Genomic DNA, 20,458 nt, shown 5'->3' with positions numbered 1-20,458 from the left:
TGAGGAAAATAACTTGTCCTTGTGTTATTCCCCCCCCCCCCCATAGATATTGAGACCTCTGGATGTGAGATTTGGACTCCGGATGGATCTATGTCATGTGTGAATAATTGTAATGGCGGAGGTGTCCGAATTTTGGGTAGCCCCGAAAGATCTGTTAGGAATTCTGATGACGTTAATCCTCCTGGCGATAAGGGCACGAAGACTGATGCCAGTCATGAACAGGGGGATGAGATTGAAACTGTTGATAGACCATGTCATGATATGTATGCACCAGATAGGGATGTAGGATCTCTTGATAGAATGTGTTACAATGATTGCGAAAAAGATGATGAGGTAGAGATTTTTGTTGAAGACAGCTGTATACACGATAGAAATGGGGAAACTGTTGTAGAAACATGTCCTGCCTGCAGCAATACAAAAGATAGGAATCTGGAAACTGTTGTTGAAAGAGGCCACATGGCTAGTGATAAGAGCACGAAAACCGAATATGACAAACAGGAGGGTGAGGTAGAAACTGTTGATGGAAGATGTCTAGATATGCATGTACAAGATTGGGATAGGAATGCTGAAACTTTTGAAAGATGTCACGAGTGCTGCTATACATCAGATAAAAAGTTGGGACCTGTTGCTGAAAGGAATCCACAGGACGGCTGTTCACAAGATAGGTATATGGACAAGTGTACACATGATAGGTGCTTGAGAATATATTCTGAAGGATGTCCCATCCATGGCAAATCAAAAGATAGGGAGGAGGAAGCTTTTCTTCAGGACAAGTGTACACAAGATCGGCTTGCAGGATCTATTGGTCAAATGTGTCCCGAGGAAACTAAAACAAAAAATATGGCTTTTGATAGCATTAGACGTAATAAAACGGCATTGAGAACTCGTTTAAGTCATTTGAGAGCTGCAATTAGCATGTATCTCCGATACAAATGTTCAGATGACTGCGATGTGGGATTTGTTGGTGCAAAATGTCCACATGACATCGAAATACAGGATCCGGTCTTTAAAAATATTTTTGGATTCTGCAATGTTCCCCTCGGCAGCTTTGAACAAAATATTGAAGTCAGATCTGTTATTGAAAGTCGTCCTCATGCGAGCCTAACTCCGGAGGAGGATGTAGGAAATGCAGGTACTGTTGATGACACATGCGCTGATTATCGGGACAAAAAAGCACAAGACTTGAATCCAGATACTGTTGATGAAAGATGCGTTGATTCTCATGACAAAACAACACAAGACTTGAATGCAGATACTGTTGATGACAGATGCGTTGATTCTCTGGACAAAGCAACACAAGACTTGAACTCAGATACTGTTGACAAATGCGCTGATTCTCGGGACAAAAAAACACAAGACTTGAATGCAGATACTGTTGATGAAAGATGCGTTGATTCTCAAGACAAAGCAACACAAGACCTGAGTGCAGATACTGTTGATGAAAGATGCGTTGATTCTCTGGACAAAGCAACACAAGACTTGAACTCAGATACTGTTGACAAATGCGCTGATTCTCGGGACAAAAAAACACAAGACTTGAATGCAGATACTGTTGATGAAAGATGCGTTGATTCTCAAGACAAAGCAACACAAGACCTGAGTGCAGATACTGTTGATGACAGATGCGTTGATTCTCATGAGAAAAAAACACAAGACTTGAATGCAGATACTGTTGATGACAGATGCGTTGATTCTCATGACAAAGCAACACAAGACTTGAATGCAGATACTGTTGATGCTACATGCTCTGATTCTCAGGACAAAAAATCACAAGACGAGTATGTAGAAACTGTTGATGAAAGATTCGCTGATTTTCGGGACAGAAAAACACAAAGGGATGTAGAAAATGTTGAAAGGTGCACTAATTCCCTGGACGGCAAAACGCAGGTGGAAATTGTTGTTAGACAAACCAATGGTCTCCAGAACAGCTCTGCACAAAATGGAAGTCTTGATGGAATGGATTCCCAAAAGAGTTCTGAACAAGACATGGATTCACTGAATAATACTGAAAGATACAATGGTCCCGAGGACAGCAAAATGTTAAATGTAGTGAATGATGTCACAAGATGCGTTGATTCACAGGACGACAACACACAATATAACGATGTAAAAAATGTTGAACTGTGTCCTAATGATGTCTGTGTACAAAATTGGAATGCGGAAACTGTTGATGAAGGATGTCTTCAGAAAGCAGGAACTGTTGAAAAGTGCGTTGGTCCCACGGACAACAAAACACAGGACATAAAGATTGAACCGAATGACGAAGAGAACTGTAATCCCCAGTACAGCTCTACCCATGATGGGGCTGTAAGAACTGCTGGTCGACTTGTTGGGGCTTCCAGGATTAATTTGGATATCCCAACGGTGCATGGTAGTACGCCTCTTTCCAAACGAATGAGAGGTAAGTCCATAGATTACAATGACATAATAAAACCAAGGTTGCCAATTTTCCGTATATTTACGGAATGCAGTATAATTTCCAAAGTGAGAACATAATGTCTTTTTACTGGAGGCCAATTCCCCGTGTTTGCGTATAAGTTCAGTAAATTTTTGCCCCCTGAATTGGCAACCTAGTTAAACGAATTATAACCATGGGCTTAATGCTCGATGTTCTCCATGGTGGCAAAATCTTGTCACGTGAAATTATGCAAAACAAAAATAACTCATAATTATGCGCATGACAATGCAGGTAGAGAAGACAGAAATGTTATTATGTCCGGTCATCTAACTAAATGTTGTCTCTGTTGGAATAAAAAGTGTAGTTTCGTGTCCCGTCCTACATGTTAAGTGCTTCTGTTGGCCACGGACCCCTAGTAAAGCGCTTGGAGCGCTATTAGTGGATACTGCCCTATTATATAAATATTCTCTCGGAATTTTGCTCTTGACGAATATTGAGGATTTATGACACCCTCAAATCAACTAACATAGCTGGTTCTTAACTAACAATAATATTAGAATGAAAACATACGTCTAAGTATTGAATTGTATGCTTCTATTTATTAGACGAAGACGGATATTGTGGGCGTTTCGCGTTTCATCTTTATCAACGATGAACACATCGTGTTTTGTTTATAAAGGAGAAACCCGAAATGTTCATACGAGTGGTATCTGTCTTCGTCTAATAAATTCAAACTTACATTTACAATTCAATAATTATCTTTACTTTCTCCTTCGAGCTTCAAGCAGCAACATTTTCATGCTGGAATGAATTAAGTTGGCGTCACACTCACTTCCTTTGTTTAAGGGTTTTATTAGACTGTCTAAAACGATAACAATAACAAAGAGCTGGGTGCTGGGTTGGGCTCCTGACCTCCCATAGTGGACAAGGTGGCACTTGATGTGACTTCTATCCTCCATAATCCCCCTTATCTGTTTTCCAACATGCTATCTATCTTGTGGAATGTCCAGGCCTTGGCCGGATACCCTAGCTGGGAGGGGAAACAGTCAAATGTCTAGTTTTGAATTGTTAATCTCTCTGTTATGCACTGTATTGCTTATTTTACATAAGGTTTGTAGCCATTTGAGTGTATTCCTCTTAGAGGGGACCCTTGCTTGTGTCAGAATGAGACATTTAGGTGATCTCAAACTAAGTACTTTAATGTGCTCTTGGAATCTACACCTGTTCCCTATTCTAACCAATTCCGCTTTGTCTTTATCTTGGGTGCATTTGTAATTAAGAATATGCGTTGCAAGCGCCGTAAAACCCTTCAAGACAAACACAAAACTAGTGTCTTTTATAGATAGATGTTTGTGATTGCTAAATATATATGTTTTCTGGTTTGTAATACTGATGAGTATTTTAATCTGAATAATTACTTCGGGCGACGTGTACTTATTTGCAGGTCTGATAACACAAAAATAGAGTGTTCATAACAATATTAAATCCGGCCCATGATTGCGTTCGGTTATCAGACCTGCAAAAAATCTGCACCTTGACTTTGGGCAATCCAGAATGTTTGGGCCTAAAGAACGAGGGGTGAGGTCATGTTCTATATCTCTACTGAGTTTTTTCTCTTTGAAAACTATCATTTTGAATGTTGGTTATGAAAGATCTGACATTTTTTCTCTCCAGTGCCGGCTTGATGAGGCCAAAATTGGTATTCGAGTCGTATTTAATCCTTATATTTTCAAAAAATGAAATTATGTATCCCGCGCCCATTTGTATTTTTTTTTTTGAGCAAATATATTATCATTGTTGTTCCCCTTTTATGAGAGTCTTGGTACCATTATTATTATTATTATTATTATTATTATTATTATTATTATTATTATTATTATTATTATTATTATTATTATTATTATTATTATTATTATTATTATTATTATTATTATTATTATTATTATTATTATTATTATTATATTATTATTATTATTATTATTATTATTATTATCATTATTATTATTATTACCTCATTATGATCCTTAATCTAAATTAATCTTAAATTAACTTTTCTTCGTTATATATTGCATTTCTTAAGAACGACATCTTTACCCAATACATGAAAATTTTATATGCTTTTATTTCAGATATGATTAGAAGTATGAACCAGGCCATGAGGTATCTTAATATGGAAGATGACTGTAAGTCTTCTCATATATTATTTTTTTTAAACAGTCATACTTGAAATTTCAAAAATTCGTAGTTTCCAAGGGAAAAATTCACTACAAATAACTTTAATTACAAATTAACGTTTTGCTTTCACCTTGGTCCAAAAATGCTCCAATGTCCTGAATAAATGGTTCTAAGGAGCTAAACTTTCCTTTTTAACAATGTCGAAGACATCTATGCAACACTGTAGCTGGAGCCAAAACTTCGTATTTCTACGAACTATTCGTAGTGCTAGGCAGGTCTGCATTCAGAGCGGAATTTATCCTGGTTTGTATACATAATAGCACGAAACGCACTAAAGCAATTTCTTGCTATCTTTTGGATAGGTCGCTAGTCAAAGTACATTCCGCCAGACCTAGCAGATCGAGCTATCCAACCGCTGCTGCGTGGGCAAATAATGGGCAAGAGATCGATCTCGGCCCTTTCCGTGTCAAGAGCGAGTGTTGTACCGAGATATCAAGACCACCCCCCCCCCCCACACACACACACACACACAAATATTTTTTAATTAGTATTAGTTCGTCGCCAGTGTGATTGCTTGCTATCGTCATCAACTCTTTGTTTAAATATGAGGCAAAGTACTTTCCGCCAGAACTAACAGTCCCAGTTAGCTACCCAATTACTCAGTTTATTGCTCGGTAGATCTACTTCACCGGGATTGAGTCTGTTCCATTTGCGTGTGAAATAAGTGCGCTACGGGATTGAGTCTGTTCCATTTGCGTGTGAAATTAGTGCGCTACACAATTGAGTCTGTTCCATTTGCGTGTGAAATTACTGCGCTACACGATTGAGTCTGTTCTATTTGCCTGTGAAATTATTGCGCTACAGGATTGAGTCTGTTCCATTTGCATGTGATTACCAAAGGGAGCTGAGAAGGAAAAATACTTGCACTCCTTCCTCCCCCCCCCCCTTTGTTATTATTATTATTATTATTATTATTATTATTATTATTATTATTTTATTATTATTATTATTATTATTATTATTATTATTATTATTATTATTATATTATTATTATTATTTATTATTATTATTATTATATTATTATATTATTATTATTATATTATTATTATTATTATATTGATTAATAATAATATATACTACTACTACTACTACTACTACTACTACTACTACTACTACTACTACTACTACTACTACTACTACTACTACTACTACTACTGATGATAATAATGATGATGGTGATAATGATATAAATAATAATAATAATAATAATAATAATAATAATAATAATAATAATAATAATAATAATAATAATAATAATAGTTAATAGTAATAGTAATAGTAATGATGATGATGATGATGATGATAATAATAATAATGATGATGATGATGATGATGATGATGATGATGATAATAATAATAATAATAACCATCATCATCAGTATCCTCGTCATTATTATCGTCATTGTCATCGTTTTTATCATCGTCAATTTCATTATCTTCATACTCGTCTCTACAGATTTCTTCATCGACAAGTCAGAGCCCTTTGACAACCCACCCAAAAAACGTAAGTCCAGATTAAACGTTTATCGTCATCATGTCTCGTCCTACGTGTTAAGCGTTGCTGTTGGCTTGGTACCATTTGTTATGTCCTGTGAGCACGTATAGTGGATAAAAGCTGAAATAATCACTTGCTGCGCTCTTCTGACCTCCCTGATTTGTTGAGTCTTCTATACCTCTGTATCTGTAGTCCGAGTTACTCTCTATCAAGGTTGTCAATTTTCCAGGATTCAGTATGTTATAAACCATCAGTATATTTCCCAATCATCTCCTAAAGTACATAATGTCTTTTTACTGGAGTTCAGCTCCCAGAAAGGGGTCGGGCTATGTCTAAAAATTCAGTAAATTTTTGCCTTCTGAATTGGCAACCCTGCTCTTTTTTCTGGGTGGGGTTCCCAACCTCCCATAGTGATTTGTCTTTATCTTGGAATGAGATTGTTTGGTCAATGGATATTTATATTAATTTTGCCTCTGATTTGGGCTTGGCGGTTGGAGTTGGACCGGTACTTTTTCGCTATTTAGAGGATTTTCGCTATTTCGTCCTTATTTTCTTCAGCTTTGGCTCCAGACCCGCGGATCCGCGGAAATCCACGATTTTGGAGGCAGAGAAATGTTTCATTTAAGCGAATCTTTTCATAAACGATCAGTGTAGACATCTGAACTGTGTGACTTTCAAAGAATGCTTATCACATCTTCTGTAAAAAATGGGAGTGAAAGCCGTAAAAATGGGCCTTACTGTGCAAAACAGCGTTAAATTATGACAGTAACACATTCTTCTCTTGTGATGTACAAATCTGATTACTTACCCTATTCAAAACAGCGACAAGCTGAGCTGTGCTCTAGCCCTTCGGTCTTGTGCCATGACGAAGTGAGATCGTATTTTGAATCGAAGTGCTTATTTATTCCACATCATCATCATCTCCACTATCACGACTGCAACTATAGCCACATCATCATCCCCACCACCACTACAACTACCACCTTATCATCATCCATACCACCACTACTACAACAGCTATCAGCTTATCATCCCTGCCACAACAGCTTCAAATACCACCACCACATCATCATCCCTACCACAAGATACAACTACTAGACACATCACCATCACTACAACTCATCATTTCTACCACCACACTATTACAACTGATCCATCATCCGTACCACCACTCCTACAACATCTATCTCTACTACTTCAACTACTACCACATCATCTTCCCCACCACTATTACTACAACTACTATCGCATCATCTTCCCTTTTGACTTTATAAAAACTCATACATTTCCATAAATCTACTGTGAAAATTTAAAGTTGATTGAATGAACAATGATTGGATGGTGGTCACTTAACCCTGGAGGTGTAATCAAATTGGTCATATTTTTGAAGGGATTTCCTATATAAAAGTTTATCCTTTTTCAACCCACATTGAACTCTTGAACCAATTGAGATATCGGGATTGTTTTTGTGTCACTGTTTTTGTATTTTCAAGCCATTTATTTTGAGGCCATATTCAATTAAATCTATGCATTTTAATTTGTGCAAGTACCTACACTCTGCTTAGTAAAGCCTTCACTCATAAGAAGAGCAAAGATGCTCGACTAGTAATAATTCTCTTCAATTCAAATTCGTGCTTTTAAGTTACAATAAATTGTCCATGCTCAAGGCTGTTTGATAATAATAAATTTATACCAGTCGACTAGGATAGGAACAAATTTGGATGTATACATAAATAAAGTGGGCAGGGAGGCACCGTCTTCTATCCTCCTATATCTGTTTTCCAACATGCTCTGTCTTCATCTTGGAATGAGATTACTTGGTTTTGTCCTGGCCCTGGCCGGATACCCTAGCTGGGTAGGGAAACAGTCAACTATATAGTTATTGTTTTGGAAGATTTATTTTTCATTGTAAATCATCTCTCTGTTGGAGCTTGTGCTGGTGACCGGATGAGATTTATTGGTGATCTCACTACATTGATGGTATGCTCTTGTAATCTAAATCTCATCCCTATTTGTTCCCAGTTCCCCTTTGTCGTACTTTTTCTTGGATGCTTTAATTGTAATTCTAGAATTTGACTAACCCATTTTCTTCCATGATAATTTTGCCTACGTGTATAATAATGTAGATGATGGAGAAAGATCATAAAAGATTTATTATTATTATTATTATTATTATTATTATTATTATTATTATTATTATTATTATTATTATTATTATTATTATTATTATTATTATTATATTATTATTATTATTATATCATCATCATCAATTTCATAACATCAACAGATAGCATGTGTGGAAATACAATGTTTGAAGTCGAGGCAAAATCCAAAGAGGCTTCAGGAGATGCTTCAGCATCATCATCAAAACAAAAGGAAGTTCCACTTAGCAATGGTAAGTTTTAAAAATCATCATCATATCATCATCATCATCATCATCATCATCATCATCATCATTATCATTATCATTATCATTATCATCATCATTATCATTATCATCATCATTATCATTATCATCATCATTATCATTATCATCATCATTATCATTATCATCATCATTATCATTATCATTATTATTATCATCATCATCATCATTATCATTATCATCATCATTATCATTATCATTATCATCATCATCATCTTCATCATCATTGTTGTTGTCAGCATTACCTCTATCAATATCATCATCATCACCAACATGACCAACACAACACAATTGTTTGAACTGGGACGACTGTTTTGCTTAAATCAAGACTGGATCAGAAGAATAGGCATTTATCTATAAAATGAACCAGTGTCGGACAAATCATAGAGAACATTCAAGAAAATCAGTTTGGATGTCTGGCGTTTAATTTGTTGTTGGGATGAATTTTTTTCTTTTTCTCTCTGCTCTGTCTGGGTTCTGTTTCATACACACATTTATCATATCCTTATCATTATCATCATCATCATCATCATCATCATATCTCATCGTCATCATTATATCATATCATATCATTATCATTGTCATCATAATACCATTATCTCTACAGAAGACGATTGTAAAAAAGACAAAAAAGCGAAGTCAAAAAAGAAGCGATCAAAATCAGCCAAGAGTAAGTTCAACATTTTCTAATTCTTTTTCTCAAAAGAAAAAATAGTAAAGATTGTCCTAATTGTTGCTGTTGGCCAGAGACCCTTTCAGTCAGGGTTGCCAATTTGTCTATTTGTGGAATTCAGTATGTTATAAACCCTCAGCATATTTCAATCACCTGTGAAATTTTTACTGGAGTTTAGCACTCGGAAAGGGGTCCGTCTATGTGTTTGCGTAAATGTTCAGTAAATTTTTGCCTCCTGAATTGGTAACCTTGTTCAGTGGATCCTTTGCTATGCTTTTTTTTTTCAAATCAACTCCATCATAATCATAAGATAATCGAATATCACAAAAACGTCCTGATGACACAAATTCATGACTAAAATTCTTTACTTTCTTAGACAATCTGTTGCTTTACTTCCAAAACGTAAACTGAGATCAGTGCTGATGGTTTTCCTCGGATCTGCAGAAATCTGGATTTTGAAGTAGGAGGAGGAATTTCCTCCTTTATTAAAAACAAAAACAGCAACAAAAAAAGAAACAAGCGTAATATCCACTGAGAACAAGGGATCCCTGACCAACAGCAACACTTAACATTTAGAACGAGACATGACACCTGTTAGGTGATATTGCATTTTTTTTTTTTGGACAGAGACAACGCTGTTAACAGCCAGGTACTCATTTTACGGTGAGAGCCTGTGAGTAAAGAGTCTATTCCAAGGACTCAACTATGCGCTGAGCGAGTCTCGAACCCAGGACCCTGCGATCCGAAAGCGAATGTCATACCACAAGAACACATAGCCGTTTTAGCTTTTTGAAAAGTTGGCCGCTTAATAAAAATTACATTTCCCTTGGTTGGGGACCTGTGCTGGTGTCTGGGTGAGACCGTTAGGTGATCTCAAACCAAGTACAGTGATAGTGTGCTCTTGGAATCTACATCCGTTCCCTTCTTGAACCTTTTCCTTCAGCGTGGGGTTCCTTACCCGCCATAGTGGGCAGGGAGGTACATAGTATGTCTTCTATCCCCTTATGTCTGTTTTCCAACATGCTTTCTGCTTTGTCTTGGAATGAGATTACTTTGTTTTGTCCTGGCCCTGGCCAGAGTCCGGCCTGGGAGGGAAACAGTCAAATGCATAATTATTGTCTTGGGAGATGATATTTTTTTCCTTGTAAATCATCTCTCGTTATGTTATTTTGAATGTGTAATGTAAGCATTTGAGTGTATTCCTCTTTGTGTCCGGATGAGACTTATAGGTGATTTCAAACTAAGTACATTGATGGTTTGCTCTTGGAATCTGCATCTGATCCCTATTTGTTCCCAGTTCACCTTTGTCTTCCTTTCTCTTGGGTGCTTTAATTGTAATTCTAGAACTTTTTACTATCCCATTTTATTCCTTTTTACTGGCGCTGATATAACCTAAACGTGTTGCAAGCGCCGTAAAACCCTTAAAAACAAACATCCTTTTCCTCTTACTTTTTCCTCATCCTTCTGATTGTACATCTAGAATGTTTTTACTATCCAATTTTATTCCAATTTACTGGCGCTGATGTGACCTAAATGTGTTGCAAGTACCTTAAAACCCTTAAAAACAAAATCCTTTACTTGCTAAGATCCATTGCTTTTACTTCCGAAAACTGGATCAAACTATATTTATTTTCTTTATATCTGCAGAGAAAGAAGCATCAAGCTCGGCTTCTAAGGACAATAACAATGTGCCTGCAGATCAACCTAAAGGAACTCAGAAAAGTAAGTTTGGTGTTTTCAACTTCTTTCATTATAAATGTGAAACTATTCACTACTATAGACGGCGGTGGTAGTGATGATGATTACTAATGATAATAATGATAATCATAATGATGATAATAATGATAATCATAATTATGATATTAATAATAATATAAAAATATAATAATGAGAATGATAATAATAATAACCACCACCATCATCACCACCCCCACCCTGATTATCAATGGCATAGTCCGGGTTATCGTCATTGTCATCACCACCATTATCACTTTCATTAGCATCATCTATTTTCATTTTCATAATCATCATCGTCATCATCATCATCTTCATCATTGTCTCAGCAGAGGATGATTCTCCAAAAGATGCAAGTGCAAATGCTGGTGCCACAGGAAAAGGAAAAGGAAAGGGAAAAGGAAAAGGCAAAGGAAAAGGAAAAGGAAAGGCGAAGAATGGTATGTTTCCATATCCTTTTTGATTGTTGATGTTGGTGGTGTTCATGTTGATGTTGGTGGTGTTATTGGTGTTGATGGTGATTGTGCTGGTGGTGTTGATGATTTTGATGTAGCCAGTGTTAATGCTGTTGGTGTTGTTGTCATTGGTGTTGTTTTTGACCTTGTTAATATTGGGGTTGTAGTTGTTTTACAATGGGCCTGTAGCCAACAGCAACACTTACAATTTAGGATGAAATACCTGGTAGTCGATATTACTTCATTTCCCAACAGAGACTACACTGTTAACGGCCAGGTACTCATTTTACACCTTAGTACAGAGAATGTGAGTTCCAAGGAATCAACTGTGCAAAAATCACAACTTTATGCCAGAAATCTGCCTAAATCCACCAACTTTATCCTACTAAACCTGCCTAAATCCACCAATTTTATCCTACTTCACCTGCAACATTTGCCTAAAATCTACCATAAATTCTGCCATTTCATTTAAACAAATATAGTGTATAGTGTCTCCGAATAAAAGTATGTGCGGGTGGTTGGATGGGAGCATCACCCTTGAATCATATACCTATGATGTTCGCATGGGTGTACGATCCGATAGTGATGTCGTTTCTTCTTCTCTTTACTAGCCTATCCTGCTTCTTTGGTTTGTGATTGTATTTTTGACAGGGGATATTTTTTTTTCTGTAAATCTTCTGCCTGTTTGTTCTTGGTTATTTATAATTTAGCTTATATCTTTAGGTTATGATTTTGATTTGCATTTGTACTATTTTTGTTAGATTGCTTGTTGTTTTGTTTCTCATATAACCTCAATTATGTTGAAAGAGACCTAAAGCAACAAACAAACAAAAAAAAAGTATGTTACTAAACGCGAATCACCGTTTCCTATTTAAAGGCAGTTGGATATTTTCACCTTTGTTTAGTCTGAATATAGATCTAGGCCAACAGTACACGCACAAGATGATGGTCACTTCAAGGGGGGAAAAGAAGAAATAATTAGACTTGATTGCTATACAAGGGTATACAAATCATCGAAATTCCGCCCAAGAAATCTGGCATCTGCCAAGCCATTTTTCCCCCGTCGCGCGATGACAAAAACCGCCAATTTGGCATAAAATCAGCCAACCTAGCAACACTGCTGCTCAGAGCTTGACTAAAACTCTGATCACATGGCCGCCAGTCAAGAGATGCACGACGAGTGAATAATAACAAATGGCAAAAACTCTCAAACCTGGGACTTCAATCAAAACCCCACGAGATTTGAGAGTTTTTGCTAAGAGGAGGGTCATTTAAATAGATTGATATTTGAAAGGCGTTGTTTCCTGGCCAACCAATCGGTTAATGGCCAAATACAGTGGGTGTGGAGGAGAGGGTGGAATATTTGTATAATCTTTTCTCTTTTATTTTTTAATTTCAGCTTTTACCATTGACTCTCAGGGTGCATTGAATATCTTACAACTGATTCATAATGGTTAGTATTTGATAATGATGATGTCATGATATTAAAAGAATACTGATCACGAAATTTATCTCAATAATAATAATATTGATAATAATGCGTAGGGGCAGAGTAGCTCAGCGGTACATTCTTCCCTTGGAATAGATCCTAGAGACAAATAAAGGGAATTTTATTTTATTTTTATTTTTTAACATGATAATAATGATAATAATGATAATAATGATAATAATGATAATCATGATAATAATAATAATAATAATAATAATAATAATAATAATAATAATAATAATAATAATAATAATAATAATAATAATAATAATATAATAATAGAATAATAATAATTATAATAATAATATAAAAATAATAATAATAATAATAATAATAATAATAATAATAATAATGATAATAATAATATTAATAATGATGATAATAATATTCTCCTCTATCCAGCTGCCCTATACGGTTCCAGGAACTGTTTTGCTTGCGATCCCATGATGATGAATGGGTCATACTTCATAAGAAACCCCGCCTTCAGACCACAGTTTCCATACCCATTCTTACTCCCAGTTCCTCAGCCACCATTGTACATGAGCCCCTGCCAAATGTTTCACCATTGGGCAGGGATGGCCCATCGCGGGAGACGATTCAATGGACCCCGGTTCCCACCGCCACAAGGAGCTCACAGAAACCCCAGAGCTGAGACCAGAAACGGTGAGGAATTATTATCGTCATCATCATCATCATCATCATCATCATCATCATCATCATCATCATCATCATCATCATCATCATCATCATCATCATCATCATCATTATCATCATTAACATCATTATTGCTATCATCATCATTATCATTATTGCTATCATCATCATCATCATTATTGCTATCATCATCATCATCATCATTATCATCATCATCATTATCATCATCATCATTATCATCATCATCATTATCATCATCATCATTATCATGCTGCTAGAGCAGCACCTGATGCACAAGGTGAAAAATATCCAGAAGGAACTGGAAAAGGATCTGATGAAGGAGCTGGAAAAGATTCTAGTGGTAATTATTAATTTCCAACTGTCCTGATAAAATCGCCATTGTCCCGATTTGGCAACCTGGAGTATATTTTTTTAAAGCGGCTATGTGGTCTAGTGGTACTACACTCGCTTTCAGATCGGAAGGACCTGGGTTCGAGCCTCGCATGGGCATAGTTGACTATTTGGAGAAGGCTCTTAACTCATATCGTCATCATCATCATCATCATCACCACCACCACCATCATCATTATCACCATCTTTTTTTTGTTTTTTTTTTATGACTACGATGTTACTAGTGTGCATGTGTGTGTGTCTATGTCAATATTGTATTGTTATAAATGTGTAACCAAATGACAAATTGCCACAATAAACATCTATTATTATCTCTATTCCTATTATGATTATTTCAGAAGAGCCTCCAAGTGGCAAGGAACAGCCTGCTGGCAGCGATTCCGCTCTACCCTCCTCGCCAAAACCATCACAAACAGTTGAAAATCTACCAACCCAGCCATCAGAAGATGCAGAGAATGTTGTGATGCAGAGTCCTAAATCGTCCCAAGAGGTAGCTACAACACCACTGAAAGCAACATCTTCTGAAGACGAGGTAATGGTGCCCACTTCACCATCACCACCACCACCACCTCAAAGAACCTTTGAAGAAATAGGGATCCAAACATCTCCGTCACTCCTAGCACGGTCAGTGGAAAGAGACGAGCAGCCTCCACAGTCATCCACACATTCAGTCTTACCACGCCGTTCACCCACCCGATCACCATCGGACTCAAGGTCGTCTTCTTCATCATCGACATCCTCTTATTATTCAACCACATCATCATCCTCTTAAATGCAATCGTTATATCATCATCGTCATCATTATCATCATTGTCATCATCACCATCTCAATCATTCATCCTAGTATCATCAATCCATTATCAACAGTACTACCTACCTTCAATGATAATGCAATACGTGTGCATATAAAAATAGCACTCGTCACAAACATTTTGCACGTTTAGACCTTCATTAAAACGACACAAACCATCTAAGATTGACAATTATATAAATATCTTAAATTCTTGAAAAAAAAAAAGCATGTTGCTAGAGGGTAGTATAATGTTTAAAGCATTTAATCACAAATTGGTCACTTTTAAAGCTAGTTACACCCTTGAAAACTACAAATCTTTCCCAAGTAGGTATGTCTGCCCAAATGTGTCGCTATTGCCGTAAAACTCTTAAAAACAAACGGCTTCAGACATATCTGTAATACACAGTAAAAACTGACTAATACTAAGAGTAAGAGCAATGGTTTTTTTTGATTGAATCGATGATTGCAATTGAAAACGATGCATTTCTAAAGAGTGTAAAAACTAAAGCTTCATCATGCAAAGTCGACAATAATGTAAATATTGTAAATAATTAATGATCATTTTCAAACTGTACATAATATGATCATCTTTCCATACATTTTCTATGTTGTTAAATATGTAATACACTTTCTGGGGCAACAAAGGCTTAACTCTCTTCTAACCGGGTTAGGGTGTCCCGTTTTTCAAAAGTTGGTGGCTGTGTCTAGTTCAGGTGGATTTCCACCTAAATGGTGGTTTATCTTAGCCCATCTTAGCCCATCATCATCACAATTCCGCCTTTTTCAAATTATTAATGAATAAAAAAGACTCACTACAACCACTACATCAACATCCTTATCATCACTGCAACTACAACAACCAACAGTACTATTACAACCACCACTACTACTACTACTACAACCACCACATCATCATCATCCCTACCACTACTACTACTACACAACCACCACCACCACCACGTCATCATCCCTACCACCACTAGTACTACAACCACCATCACATCATCATCCCTCCCACAACCATTACTACAACCACAATATATTGTAACTACAATATCAAATATTGAAATTCCTCCTAGTTGTATGTGGTGTCGAGACATTATTTTGGATTGCATCTCACTAAATTATCGTCACATGGAACTTTGCGCTGAAAAAATTCTTTTTGTGACCAGTCATTCTCACCCCTGGTAGTCGGTAAGGAGAGTGATAAGCCTATTCCGCCCACTTCTATTCTTCCTCCTTCGCAATTCCCTTTCTCTACAAATAACTGACAGCAAAACGAATGTGGTCACACATCTGTTTAAAAACTGGACTATTCTACATCAGATCTGCCATTGGTAAAGACTACAATCATAGGTTTATATGAAGATTAGTAAGTGGGGGTAGATCAATTTTTTTTTCTTTTTGCTTCAGCTAAAATACGTAAAAATGTGGTTATTTCACTTGTCAATGAATCTGTAGTGAACTAGATTTATTGATCCTTTATGAAGCTACAATTAATGTAAACGAGGGCGAAAATTGTGTATTTTCAATTTATTTCTTCTTTTTCAGATTAAAAAAAAAATCCTTTGGCAGGTCTGCATGTTTGTTTTATGCATTATCTCAAAAATGAAACAAAATCATTGCATCATATTTTTGTTAAATGTTTTTAGAATTTATATGGTTGTTGCAGGCACCGTTAAACTTCTCATAAATGAAACAAAATCATTGCATTTTTTTTGTTAAATGTTTTTAGAATTTATATGGTTGTTGCAGGCACTGAACTTCTCAAAAATGAAACAAAATCATTGCATCATATTTTTGTTAAATGTTTTTTAGAATTTATATGGTTGTTGCAGGCACCGTTAAACTTCTCAAAAATGAAACAAAATCATTGCATCATATTTTTGTTAAATGTTTTTTAGAATTTATATGGTTGTTGCAGGCACCGTTAAACTTCTCAAAAATGAAACAAAATCATTGCATCATATTTTTGTTAAATGTTTTTTAGAATTTATATGGTTGTTGCAGGCACCGTTAAACTTCTCAAAAATGAAACAAAATCATTGCATCATATTTTTGTTAAATGTTTTTTAGAATTTATATGGTTGTTGCAGGCACCGTTAAACTTCTCAAAAATGAAACAAAATCATTGCATCATATTTTTGTTAAATGTTTTTTAGAATTTATATGGTTGTTGCAGGCACCGTTAAACTTCTCAAAAATGAAACAAAATCATTGCATCATATTTTTGTTAAATGTTTTTTAGAATTTATATGGTTGTTGCAGGCACCGTTAAACTCTCAAAAATGAAACAAAATCATTGCATCATATTTTTGTTAAATGTTTTTAGAATTTATATGGTTGTTGCAGGCACCGTTAAACTTCTCAAAAATGAAACAAAATCATTGCATCATATTTTTGTTAAATGTTTTTTAGAATTTATATGGTTGTTGCAGGCACCGTTAAACTTCTCAAAAATGAAACAAAATCATTGCATCATATTTTTGTTAAATGTTTTTTAGAATTTATATGGTTGTTGCAGGCACCGTTAAACTTCTCAAAAATGAAACAAAATCATTGCATCATATTTTTGTTAAATGTTTTTTAGAATTTATATGGTTGTTGCAGGCACCGTTAAACTTCTCAAAAATGAAACAAAATCATTGCATCATATTTTTGTTAAATGTTTTTTAGAATTTATATGGTTGTTGCAGGCACCGTTAAACTTCTCAAAAATGAAACAAAATCATTGCATCATATTTTTGTTAAATGTTTTTTAGAATTTATATGGTTGTTGCAGGCACCGTTAAACTTCTCAAAAATGAAACAAAATCATTGCATCATATTTTTGTTAAATGTTTTTAGAATTTATATGGTTGTTGCAGGCACCGTTAAACTTCTCAAAAATGAAACAAAATCGTTTCAAAGTCTTTATAATTTTTTTTTTTCTTTTTTTTATAATTCAGATGTAATTGAATTTGATGGTTTTCCTCAGATCTGCATAAATCCTTACTCAAATTTACTGGCAGTGAATGACTTTGATGTGAGGTGGAACAAATGGGTGCCATTTCCCACTCACCAGAAGATAGCTAGAGTATCATCTCAATTGCTATAAAATGTTATTAAAAATGTTCCTCCTCTTCGTCACAATTTTCACGGATTACTATTTTTTTTATCAAAATAATCTGTACTCTGGGATGCCACTTTTCTGTTATTTTGGCAATAGAATTAAATAGTCTGATGTCACGTCTGCCCAGCAGCCAGCAGCTTGGTTCTAAACAAAGAAAATCGGTACTTTTTATTCTTCATGCTGGCTAGAACTTTTTCACATGTCATGTGATCAGAATGTATAAAAGTCAAAACATGATCAGATTTAAAATGTTTTTCTCCTCTGGATACACCTATGTTCGTTTGAGCTGTATTTCATAAGGGCGGTGATGGAGATAATGACATCCGCTATTGTACCGATAGTTTAGAACCAGTTACTATGCGTCATTACGAGGGAAGTGATGTCACAATTGTTGAACCCTATTGTTTTAACAGGGGGGGGGGGGTACAGTGAAAATGGAGCTTAAAGGCAATTATTAATAATGTTCCTCCTTTTTGTCACAATTTTCACGGATTACTGTCATTCTCATGGACTGATCAAAATATTCTCTACTCTGGGATGCCACTGTTCCGGCTTTAGTTGTATATCCATGTATTTTGGGGCTTTGTTTTTTTTTTTTGGTCAATTGACCGGATCCTCCGACTTCTCCAGTTGTGATGCGTCCGACGCAATCCTGACCTTTTAAAATTTTTAAATTGCAGCACTTTCTTTTAACAGTGCTGTACTATCCCACTAAAATACTCAAAGTAAGAAATGGAGCATTTGTGCAATTGCTTCAAGCTTTTAAAAAATTTGCCAGGTAGCATCCCCGTATTTGAGACGACGTAGATCATGGGTGGCATCCCTGTCTTTGAGACGACGTAGATCATGGGTGGCATCCCTGTCTTTGAGACGACGTAGATCATGGGTGGCATCCCTGTCTTTGAGACGACGTAGATCATGGCTTATCCCATCATTTTTTTATTTTAAAAATCAGTAGTAGGCAATTTATTCTGGAAAATACTTGTAAATATTTTTTTTATACATAATGGTGTTTAGTTAAAATTTTTGTACAGTGGAATCCCCACAAGGCCATCACTTCTTCATAAAGTCAACACCTCCTCCAAATTATCTGCTCTGTATCCTGTCCCATCGATAATGGATAATCAACCTTATTTCCATTCGACCATTTTTTATTGGTTGGGTCGTGTTGGCTTTATCAGGATGCCACTGGAAGTGTAAAATTATTATTTTATAATGGTGTGTAGTTTGTGTTTATCACATTATTCCTTGTCTTTGTAGCTCAAAACTTAGAGAACATAATATTTTCCAACTGTCGGGATCAATTTTAGTTTTTCTTATCGTCTAGATATTTAGAGAGATGATTGTTATTTTTAAAACATTCTTTTTGTTTGGGAAATCTTTAGTCTGAAATTTTAGAAATAGATTCATCACCATTGCCATTAGGTATCCCAAACTACTGTTAACAGGTGAATTGTTTCTTCACAAATCATCAAAAATGAGGCCTCTGTAATCAGCAGCATTTGAAGATTACAATAGCAAAAATTGGGCCTAGCTTTTTTTCAGTGCAAAGACCCATGTAAACAAAGCCTATAACGCATTTTAATTTTAGTTTGGGTTACCTATTGCCATTATCATAATCATTTTTCTTGACACCATTTATTGAAAAAATAAAAGAACGCCTGCTATTGATAATTGCTTTTGTGTGTTGGTTTTTAATTCAATCCCCTGGGTGAGGTTCCTGACCTCCCATAGTGGGCAGGGGGTACATACTGTGTCTTCTATCCCCTTATAACTGTTTTCCAACATGCTTTCTGTCTTTGTCTTGGAATGAGATTACTTGGTTTTGTCCGGGCCTGGCCTGAGTCCTAGCTGGGAGGGAAACAGTCAAATGCATGTTTTGGGAGATGATGTTTTTTTCCTTGTAATCTCTCTATTATGTATTATATTTATTTTCAATGTATAATTTAAGCATTTGAGTGTATTCCTCTATGTTGGATTTTGTGCTTGTCTCGATGAGACTTATAGGTGATTTCAAACTAAGTACCTGGGTGGGGTTCCTGACCTCCTGAGGGGGCAGGGGGTTACATACTGTGTCTTCTATCCCCTTATAACTGTTTTCCAACATGCTTTCTGTATTTGTCTTGGAATGAGATTGCTTGGTTTTGTCCTGGTCCTGTTTTGGTGGATGATGTTTTTTTCCTTGTAAATCATCTCTCTGTTATGAATTATTATATTTGTTATTTTAAATGTATACTGTAAGCATTTGAGTGTACTCCTCTTTTGTGCTTGTGTCCGGATGAGACTTATAGGTGATCTCAAACTAAGTACTAAGATGGTTTGCTCTTGGAATCTGCATCTGATCCCTATTTGTTCCCAGTTCCCCTTTGTCTTCCTTTCTCTTGGGTGCTTTAATTGTAATTCTAGAACTTTTTACTATTCCATTATCTTCCTTTTTACTGGCGCTGATATAACCTTTACAAACAATAAAAGCTGCTAAAATCGCTTTTCTAGGGTCCTTGGCCAACAGCAAAACATGTTAGACGAGACATGACAGTTATGCGATATTACCAGAGACGAAGCTGTAAACAGCGAGGTACTCATT

General features: G+C 35.8%; 1 protein-coding gene across 4 annotated transcripts in view; it reads left to right on the top strand.

The window, feature by feature from the left end:
- Positions 1-19,548, top strand: part of LOC144957909 (uncharacterized) — a 28,554-nt gene extending 9,006 nt beyond the window's left edge. For 2 of the 4 annotated variants that reach the window (XM_078889457.1, XM_078889459.1), the window contains exons 2-11: positions 47-2,401; positions 4,528-4,581; positions 6,090-6,137; positions 8,416-8,523; positions 9,161-9,223; positions 10,874-10,948; positions 11,290-11,400; positions 12,815-12,868; positions 13,307-13,567; positions 14,308-19,548. In XM_078889457.1, the coding sequence (XP_078745583.1) occupies positions 47-2,401; positions 4,528-4,581; positions 6,090-6,137; positions 8,416-8,523; positions 9,161-9,223; positions 10,874-10,948; positions 11,290-11,400; positions 12,815-12,868; positions 13,307-13,567; positions 14,308-14,741 (3,563 nt within the window). In that variant the 3' untranslated portion in view covers positions 14,742-19,548. The remainder of the gene's footprint in view (positions 1-46; positions 2,402-4,527; positions 4,582-6,089; positions 6,138-8,415; positions 8,524-9,160; positions 9,224-10,873; positions 10,949-11,289; positions 11,401-12,814; positions 12,869-13,306; positions 13,568-14,307) is intronic. The other 2 variants (XM_078889458.1, XM_078889460.1) reach the window with 2 other exon arrangements.
- The last annotated feature ends 910 nt before the right edge of the window (positions 19,549-20,458 follow it).

This window comes from Berghia stephanieae, chromosome 12 (genome assembly GCF_034508935.2).
Source record: "Berghia stephanieae isolate SIO BIC M18660-M18661 chromosome 12, UCSD_Bste_1.3, whole genome shotgun sequence".
Taxonomy (NCBI): Eukaryota; Metazoa; Mollusca; class Gastropoda; order Nudibranchia; family Aeolidiidae; genus Berghia; species Berghia stephanieae.
This window is presented reverse-complemented; position numbering and strand designations above follow the sequence as displayed.